Here is a 9,676-nt window from a genome sequence, read left to right as displayed (position 1 = left end):
AAATTGTGAGTTCAGTCTGAAATCTAACTTAACATTTGTAAAGATTTCAAAGATATTGTGTGTTTATGTGTTTTTTTTTCTGGCTGTGCTGCTGTAACTCTGACCCAAACATCTGATTTGTGATGTAATACAGTGTGTGGCATAGTTGGGAATACTGAAATTGTACGATTAGTGTCAAAGAAATCGCTGTCTGATGGCTATTGGATATTGAATTAAAAAAATTAAAATGTACCTGCCACTGACCCTAAAATGAAGAATTTTGCTGAATTAGCTCTGGTTCTTTAACCGGTTCTGTTCAGGATTCAACAACAGTCAACAATAAATAATCTTTATTATCAGAATGGTGGTACACGGAGAGGCAAATATTTTCTGAGGTGGTTTACAGTGTAAAAAGAGAAACACTGATTTAATGTATTGCTCTCCTTTAACTTAACCACTAAACATTATCTCCTTAACTTATAAAATACCATAATTATATCATTAATAATTGACACATTCTTGGAATTCTAAGGTTAAAAAGAAATCTTGATCTAAATGAGACTACACTCATGGAGGTAATGATAGTGAAAGTAAAAAGTAAATGAGTTGAGGTGATAATAATGTTATCTGTTATAATAAGCAGAGAAGCTGAGTGTTTCCCGATCACGTTAAATCACATCATGGCAGACGTTGCCTCCATTGTCGCTCTTATCTCCTGTGAATTTCCCTGCCTGGTTATTGACAAAGGCAGCTAGACACACTCACACTTCATTATGGAGAGCAGTGACATCAGCAGGTCGGTGGGTTACCAGGATACCTGGAGAGAGGCCCAGCCATCCAATTAAACACAAGAAGAAGAAGAAGGAGAGAAAAAAAATACAGGCTCCAGATCAGCTCCCAGATAATTGTTCAGTCAGTCTGCTGACACACAGAGAAACAGCCAAACAACTTACACACACACGGTGAGTGCATTAAAAACTGATGGTGTGATGTGACAGAAGTGTAGCTAACGTTTAGAATATAACCTGATATTTGACATGTTGGTAGTTGTTTTATTTTGAGCTTTCTTAACATGAATGTGTGACTTCATTACTAGTCTTTAAAGCATTTCTTCAGCTCATGGACCAACATGGTGTTTTTGTAGGAAAGAAAAGAAAATAATGAATAATGTTAGATTTTTATTTTACTCACTGTTACAGCTGTTTGGAAAAGGAAGAGCTCTGAAATATTCTTTTGTGATCTAAATCAGTTTTGATGGAATACATATCATTAAAACATCAATTTGCATCACTAAAGTTCACCTGTAAACTTGTTCTGATTTGATTTGTCAATTAGTTTAACTTTGAAGTAACACATTAAATAAAAAGACCAACCGTGTGTTGATTTTGTTACTCACATGTGAGGATTTGCTGCACTGTAATTTGAGTATTTTAATATGCTCCTCACAATGTGAACTCTTTGATTCCTCTTGCTCCATCGCGGCACTGGTACTGAAATCAAATCAGATCATTCACTTAAGAATACAAAGGTATTATGAGCTAACTTATGAGCTACATATCAAATGTAAAAGTACTCATTTATTCCCTGTGACTGATTATTGTGATAAATTATTGGTACTGATATGTTAATATTAGAGCATTGAGGTGGAGTGTTAGTTGGTACTGGTTCCCAACCTACAGTATAGGGGTCAGGCCCCTCCAAAGGATCACAGTCTGAGGGGTCGTGAGATAATTAACAGGAGAAGAACAAAGAATAAATTACAATCTGATACACAAATTTGTTTTCTTCTACACAAAATATAATATTGGAATACTAGAGAAATGTCTGTTTTGGCCTCAAACATTTATTCATATATAAATATTTGAGGAGTTTAGAGGAGAAAAAAGCTTATGACATGTTCTATTAATGTAAAATGTTAATCTGAAAAGTAACTAGTAATTATATTTGTCAAATAAATGAATTGGACTGAAAATAGTCATATAATGTACCTCAAAGGTGTACTTGTGTTTGAGTAACTTTCCATCACAGGCTGTTCATTCACTTCATAAAAGTTTGGGGGAAAATGGTAAAGTATGTATTATTTGGTGATAATGATGGAGCGTCCATCTTTTGTATTTATATTAATATCCTTGAAATGTTACTTTGTTGGAGAGGCGTTAGTTTTAGTATTCTTGATTAGATGTTAGGTGAATACGGCAGAATCAGTTTAAGGTTGAATTCATTGAGAAATTGACTAATTCCGCCCCTCTCACAGACTCCAGTGTATTTATCGAGCATCCTCTTGTAACAGCTTTTCACGCCGAGTTCAGCCTTCAAGGTACTTTTCCTCCCAAAATGCGTAAAAATCCTGCTCTCATCCGCCGTAATTCATAAGCCATCACCTCCAACCGCATCTCAACTCCTTCTGAGGACTCATTACCGAGCCGGTATTAAGATTAGTCACGAGGTTTAACACAACCTGCGAGTCAGAGATCAGGGAGCCGCAGACCGTCACTCCCCGCACCGCATCCGAGTCCGCGCGGCAGGGGGTCGGCTCGCGCTCCTCACGATGGTGACGCTGCTGCTGCTGCTGGGCTGGCGAAGCTGTTTGGTAGCCAGCCAGCTAGTCAATGGAGCCCCGTGTGAATGAGTACATTTGCTGGTGTTTGTCACCCGCGTTGTGTAGCGGCTGACAAACACAAGATGCGGTGGTAGTCGGTGTTCACGCGCAATGAGCCGCAGAGCAGCAGCGGGGAGTCACGCTAACTAGCGGCGGTTAGCTCTCTAACGTTTAGCATTTTGTCTTTTACCGATACGCTCTTAAGTCGTCATGTTAGCCCTGTCCTCCGGTGTGGGTGCTTTAGTTTGTTTCGGCTTTACTCCCCCCTTTTTCGGGGCCGAAATAACCGACGGTTAGATCCTCCACCAGCTCCACAACATGACTCACACTCACACACACACACACAGTGGGCTAGCTGCCGTTAGCGGCTAACTTAGCTGGTGATGCTAACAGCAGTGCCAGTCCACGCCGCGAGGTGCTGAAGCGATGTGTGTCCGATGGAGCTGAAGTGTTGCTCGGCTTGCCAAAGATGACGGACCGCCTGAGCCGGGTTTTTGTGCCTCTGTTAGCAGGAGGCGGAACATGGAAGCCGAGGAAGAGTGGAACAAAGACCTGAGTGCGCACAAACTGCTGGATAAAAAGGTGCTCTGCAAGCACAATGGAAGGATCGGTAAGGCTGTGTGTTTTATTTCATGCATTCTCCAAACTGACTCACGCACACTGTGTTAAGTTTACAAGGTGACCTCTCGTGTGCAGGTATAGTGAGAACTCTCCACAGCCTGTTGAAAACCCACAACACCCTGCAGATTCAGTCCATCACCCGCTCAGAATGTGCTGGTAGGTGAAATCCTCCGTGGACATGAGTGCCATTTCCAGCTCATTGAATGTTGTCCTCAGTTTGATGTCTTTAAATCTGATCAGTTAGATGGATGTTCATGTGTGGCTTGTACTAAGACTGTAGAGATACAGAGACTGGCTGAGGCCTGTAACAGAACATCTGAAAGGTCAACTTCTCAGGTATTTCAGTAACAGCAAAGCATTTTAAAAAATATGCACAAAGACTCTTCTATCTGGATTAAAACATATTTTCTTCTAGTGAGTGGGCCATGAGTTAGAGGTCACTTTTAATGTTTACAGAGTCAAGAAAGGACTTTTATAGAAATGGGTATGTTTGTACAATCCAATGTGATTCAACACAACAACTCTGCCATAAATTCTACTTTCACTAAGCTCATCAATCATTTTTCAGTTTTTGATGAGGTGTTTCTCGTAATTTGGCCACATCATTTACATACACCGAAGGACCATAATACTGAAACACTTTAACGCCACTGCAAATGAAACCCCCAGGAGTAAACACAAACAGTTATGTTATATTATAAACAGCTTTGTTAAAGTCGAATCTATGGCAGAGTTGTTGTTGTATCGGATCGCTTTGGATTGTACCTAAGTGTACCTAATGAAGTGGCCGGTGTATATCGTATGAATGTTTAAGAGTATAATGATATTTAACGTTTTCAGGTCTTTTCCTGCTACCATCTGATGTTTTATATTAAATTTTGGATCATTGTTGCAGCTCTGTCAGACTTGCAAAGATGTGATTTTAGGTCTAAAATAATGGACTAGTGTGACCTAAACATTTTAAGTAGTTGTTTTCAAATTCGCTTTAAGGATATAAAAAAGAGCAATGATCTGTTGTCATTTAGTTTTGAAGTTAACCAAGCACAAACAAAAATACTTTCTTCAAGCAGAAGTGAAACATTCTCTGTAATATGTCTAACTTGTTTGTAGCTGGTCAGCCAGCGTGGCAGTGTCCTTCACTCATTTATCCACCAGAGACAGACTGCTGTGTTTTAGCCGTTGGTCTCAGACGTGTCCCCCTGTGTGACCCAGGCTCCTGTCCAAATCTAATGATGAGTAGGAGTGATCACACCGATGCGAGGCCCGTGCCCGTGGCCCTCACCCCCCAGCTCCCCCCCAGAGCTCACCGGCCCCTCTGCATGTCGGTCTCCTCCGACAGCAGCGGACGCTTCAAAGCTCTGGAGACGCAGGAGTGGAAGAACAACCTCAAAGCTCAGGTATGAGTCTGCTGATGACTACATTCAGTGTTTTTGCCATCCAGAAGCTGCCAGTGTGAGGAGTTACAGCAGGGTTATATGGATAGGGTGATCTTTAAAGGTTAAGGGTCTTTAGGGTAGGTGGGGTGATGTCTAACTGTCTAACTTTAAATCATATTGAAGTGTATCCTGTGTGTGTGTGTGTGTGTGTGTGTGTGTGTGTGTGTGTGTGTGTGTGTGTGTGTGAGATTCCTGATCCCCTGTAGCAGTAACACTTCATTTAGAGCTCACACCCTGCTCCTAACAGAAGTGTGCCATGTTCAGATTTACATAACAAGTCAGCTAAAGGACGACTTATCTCGTTTGACACAACAGTTGGCCACATGTCTGATGTGTGTGTGTCTGTTGCAGATGGAGCAGGCCCACAGTGCAGGAGCTGCCAGCAGCACAGGTTCTCTGGAGCGAGCGTCTCTGTTCTGCGCCTCAGCTTCCACCACAGCATCCAGCTCCGGCCTGTCCAGCCCAGTGGAAATCCTCAACAAGAGCAAATCCTCCAGCCGCTTCTCTCTATTCTCTCCACCGTGGAACAGCAGCTCTGAGTCGGACTCCAACCCTCCGTCCCGCTCAGGCTCCAAGAAGCTGCGTAACTACAGCAGGAGAGCTGCCACTGGGCCTGCCGGTGCCAGGGGCCCTGACACACCTGAGCCCAAACCAAGCGGTCCTGAACACTTCCAGTACTCTGAACCCGTCATCTCCAAGGTGACGGACTACATCTACGTCGGCAACCTGAATGCAGCTTACAACGGGCGCACTTTGTGCCGCAACAACATTGACAGCATCATTGATATGAGCAGCGTGCCCGGAGAACCAGGCCCCAGCCTCAACCTCATACCATGCACCTGCTCCCGTGGTGCCCGCCACAGCTGGTCCCGCCTCAAGGTGGACATCGGAGACGTGCCTGACGCTCTGGGTGGCGGCCCGGCCCTGAAGCAGCGCTGCTTCGAGGACATCAACGAGTGTATCAACGCCTCCACTGAGAAGAGGAAGCGTGTCCTGGTGCATTGTCGAGATGGTTTCTCTCTGGCGCCGACGTGTATCATCCAGTACCTGATGGTGAAACAGAACATGAGGCTGATAGCTGCCTATGAGCTACTGAGGGCCAAGTACCCGGTCAACATCAGGGATTGCCATCAAAATGTCCTGGTGAGCCTGGAGAGGGCACTGAGGCCTGGAGGCAATGTCGATCCCGAGTGCTTCAAACAGGCTATTTCACGTAAAGTGGCTTGGACCTGACTCTGAGTCCCAACAGGTTCAGCTGCTGCTAATCCTCCACCCTCCAATGGTATTAGATATTGTCCTAAAGACGACCAAGGGCAGCTGTACTTTCCCCTGTAGACTGGTCAACTGGATATTATTGTCCCCACTTGAGTTCAGTGCTTGTAAAAGTTATGAATTTGATGTATTTCCTCTTCAAACCTGTAAATGTGACCTGGCTGTGATGCCCCCGCCCTCTCACCCAACAGGAGACGCAATAGACTTCACTGTAATGTATACAGCTTCTTGGTATAACATTGTAATAGTGTTGGCTGTATAGTTGATATAGTCCCGCTTCAGTTCTGTGCCATGCCGTCGTGGTGGTGTTTTATATCAGGGGAATTTCTTAATGGGAGATCTCAGGAGATTATTGATGTCACTCCAGTACAGGGTGGGAAATTACTCATTAGATTAGTCAGAGCCCCCGTTCACACCTGGCAGTAAAATGCATCTCTGTGAGCTGTGTGTGTAAAGCACATAGGGTTAACTTGGATTGTACTGCAGTTGTGATTACTGCTGGTGAAAGTCACATTTTTACTTACTTTATAAGCAGAAAATATAGACTGGACAGTGTCATCCTGAATTTGTGACATATAAAAGATGTGATGCATCAGTGGCAGGTAAGCGCTACTGAAGCACCCCTTTGTTCAATCCACATCAACTTCAACCTCCATTAATGTTATCTCTGCTCTCAGAAGCCGTTTCCTGTCAGCAGTGAAGCTCCTGAGGGGCTGAGTGGACAAACTGAAGAACAGCAGAAATGGGAGAAATGACCCCTTGAATGAAATTGGAAAACTCCAAGAAAGCAGGTCTTGCTTGATCATTGTAGCCTGACCAATACAGGATTTTTTGAAGCAGATATTTGTTTTGCTGCCCCCAAGTGGTGAAAAAGTTACAGCAAGTTCAAGGAGGGAGAATAAAGAAAACTGCCTGTCACTGATTTGGTATTTCTACTATTGCCCAACCTGAATAACTTGACACAACTTGAGATTTGCATTACCTTGCATTACCTTACCCACACTGCATATGTTAGGAGAGCATGAGATGTAAACAAAACAGGGACCTCACTAGTAACTACAGCCTAACTCTCTATGGATTTAATGCTGCTGAGCCTGAATTCTGTTAAACATTTTAATGTTAAAGTAAAACAGAAACTGAAGATGCATTTTAAAAACCTCTCTGATGTCAGGTGTGAACTGCAGTCCAAGTAACAGGCCACCATTTGTTTTCCTTCCAAAAAAAATCTATTTTGATGGTAGAATGGTCGTTTGGATGTACAAGCCGTCGTAGTCGGTGGGTTTATATATATATATGAAAAAAAGAGGTGGTTTCCCACCCCGTTTAAAAACTCTTAAAGCTGCAACTCTGCTGCTGACACTCTGAAGTCTGGACGTACTGTACATGTGATATGTGACAACTGGATCTATCACCACTGACTGGATTACTTCACTGATTAATCTGCTTCTATCGCAAGAGGATATTCTATTTGCACATGGACACGTTTTAAATCTGACCTGCTTCTTTTCTTTGTGACTTTTTTTCCCGCTGTTTATTTTTTGAACTGTGTTTTTGTTTAGTTTTTTTCTGAGATCATACTTGATGGAAAATGGATGGTCCAACCTGTCCTCTGTGAGGAAGACTGTAGCTCCATTTCCAGCCACAGTTATTTGGTTAAATCTCCTCTGGTGGTGCTCAGACTGTGGCTTTGTAAATTTGAACTTCAGTGTATGCTGGGTGACGTGCATCTCTGTGGATTATCAGTATTAGGGTATCGGTGCCACTGAACTGCAATCCAGGTTTTACACTGCAAGAGATGATTTGGCAGTACTCACAGGGTTGTCTAAATGTCTTTTGATTTATTATTGTTTGAATTGTTGTTGCTTTGGGAGCTGATGACATTTCACACCTTTGAGGGAGAAATGCCGATGTTTACATGCTCGTTAGAATAACCAGATTAAGGTAATGATTCATTTATTGTTTACATGGTTCACACTTTGATTTAATAATAACCTGTGTTTACATTTGTGTGATTGATCTTTACAGCCACCACTAACTAATACAAGTTTTACAACATGATCCTATTTCCATTATCATTAAACCTATTAATTATTCATAAATTGTCTAGTCTACAAAATGTCGAACAATAGTGTAAAAAAAAATGTTGCTCAAAGTTTCAGGCAACACCTTCAAAGGTTTCGGTTTCCAAACCCCAAAATATTCAGCCTATATATAAATGTGATATAAAACAAATCCTCACATTGGGGGATGTTTGGTATTTCTGTCTAAATAACTGATGAATCAACTAATAATTTTGCACCAGTGCCAACATGTATGCCAACGATGTGTTTGGATGTGTCATTTCACATGTCATCACAACACATTCTGTGTTTTGCGTGTCATTTTGCAGTGTCTGTCGAGTTTTATTGGCGAGACAGCATGTCATTTTACACGTGGATGTCGCAGAGGAAAACATGTCAGGTAACGTAGTAAAAATGTCTGACTGGTGGAGGTCGGTACGGTGGCCGGGAACCCTCAATGCTGCAAATAAAAGAAACACTGCAAACAAAAAGAAACAGCGCTACAAATAAAAGAGATGCTGCAAACAAAAAGAAACAGCGCTACAAATAAAGGAAACGCTGCAAACAAAAAGAAACAGCGCTGCAAATAAAATAAAGGAACGCCGCTGCAAATAAAAAACTTCACAACGGAAGTGAATTACCGGGGACTATTTTTGCCGGTGCACCTGTAGTTTTTTATGTGAGCGAAGAAGTACAGAAGCGTATTGCATTCACTTGAAAAAAAAAAAATTAGACACCTGATCTCGTAATTACAAGATAAGGAAAGGTGCCTTATTGGCTACTGCACTTCGGTAAAGTTAGAAAGATATTGGCACTTCTGAGATCAGTAACTCTGAAGTGAAACGTTGTTAAAACACAAAACGCATATTTTCAACCATAGTAAGACAGACAACGAGCTACAACCTAATGTTCATCACAACAAGCCATCCTCGGAGCCACACCAACAACATTAGTGTTTACTAAGACATTTAATAATTTCTGGGAATTTGTATTAGGAATATTAATCAATAACTTTAATATGATACAGTACTGCGGTAACGCTATCTACACTTTAAAATCTAGTGCCCGACTACATCAGTTTATTTTTTTCAAGTGAATGCAATACGCTTCTGTACTACTACTACTTCTTCTTCGCTCACATAAAAAACTACAGGTGCACCGGCAAAAATAGTCCCCGGTAATTCACTTCCGTTGTGAAGTTTCTTTTATTTGCAGCGGCGTTTCTTTCTTTTATTTGTAGCGCTGTTTCTTTTTGTTTGCAGCGTTTCTTTTATTTGCAGCATTGAGGGTTCCCGGCCACCGTAGGTCGGGGTGGATGGATGTGTCAAACATGGCTTTCACCCAGGACCCCACTGTTCATGTCCAGTCTGAAAATTCAACTGACTTTTTTTTTTTAAGTTACACTTGTGACTTACGTAGTGTGTTTCACTTGCGCAAAGTATGTTACATGATGTCTTTTCCAGCCTGCATATCCAAAACTTATAAAAAGCATCTGCAACAGTGTTGAATGACACGTAAAAATCTTAGAATCTGTTAAATGACATGCAAAATATCCCATGGCATGATGTTGGCACAGACAATTCAGTCAGTACCAGTTTTTTTTTCTTCTCCTCTCTACACTGTTCATGGTGCTGTTGTTGTAAAGGAAGATCACAGCATTAGTTGATGCCCTCCTGAAATCAAAAGGCATCATCGACATTCCCAAGTAG

General features: G+C 42.0%; 1 protein-coding gene across 1 annotated transcript; it reads left to right on the top strand.

Annotated features, from left to right (window-relative positions):
* The first annotated feature begins 2,295 nt into the window (after positions 1–2,295).
* Positions 2,296–7,910, top strand: LOC104930616 (uncharacterized). Its single transcript, XM_010745453.3, has 4 exons — positions 2,296–3,188; positions 3,275–3,355; positions 4,412–4,596; positions 4,987–7,910. Exons 1-4 carry the CDS (start codon positions 3,101–3,103, stop codon positions 5,866–5,868), a joined length of 1,236 nt encoding a protein of 411 aa, XP_010743755.1. The 5' UTR covers positions 2,296–3,100; the 3' UTR covers positions 5,869–7,910.
* Positions 7,911–9,676: the final 1,766 nt, after the last annotated feature.

Source organism: Larimichthys crocea, chromosome XXI, assembly GCF_000972845.2.
Source record: "Larimichthys crocea isolate SSNF chromosome XXI, L_crocea_2.0, whole genome shotgun sequence".
Classification (NCBI taxonomy): domain Eukaryota; kingdom Metazoa; phylum Chordata; class Actinopteri; family Sciaenidae; genus Larimichthys; species Larimichthys crocea.
Note: the sequence above shows the minus strand (reverse complement) of the source record. Positions and strands in the feature narration are given on the sequence as shown.

Coding starts and splice junctions, on each gene's coding strand:
- LOC104930616 (XM_010745453.3), top strand. CDS start 3,101: ATGGAAGCCGAGGAAGAGTGGAACAAAGACCTGAGTGCGCACAAACTG. Junction 3,189..3,274: donor CAAGCACAATGGAAGGATCG/GTAAGGCTGTGT, acceptor TCTCGTGTGCAG/GTATAGTGAGAACTCTCCAC. Junction 4,597..4,986: donor AGAACAACCTCAAAGCTCAG/GTATGAGTCTGC, acceptor TGTCTGTTGCAG/ATGGAGCAGGCCCACAGTGC.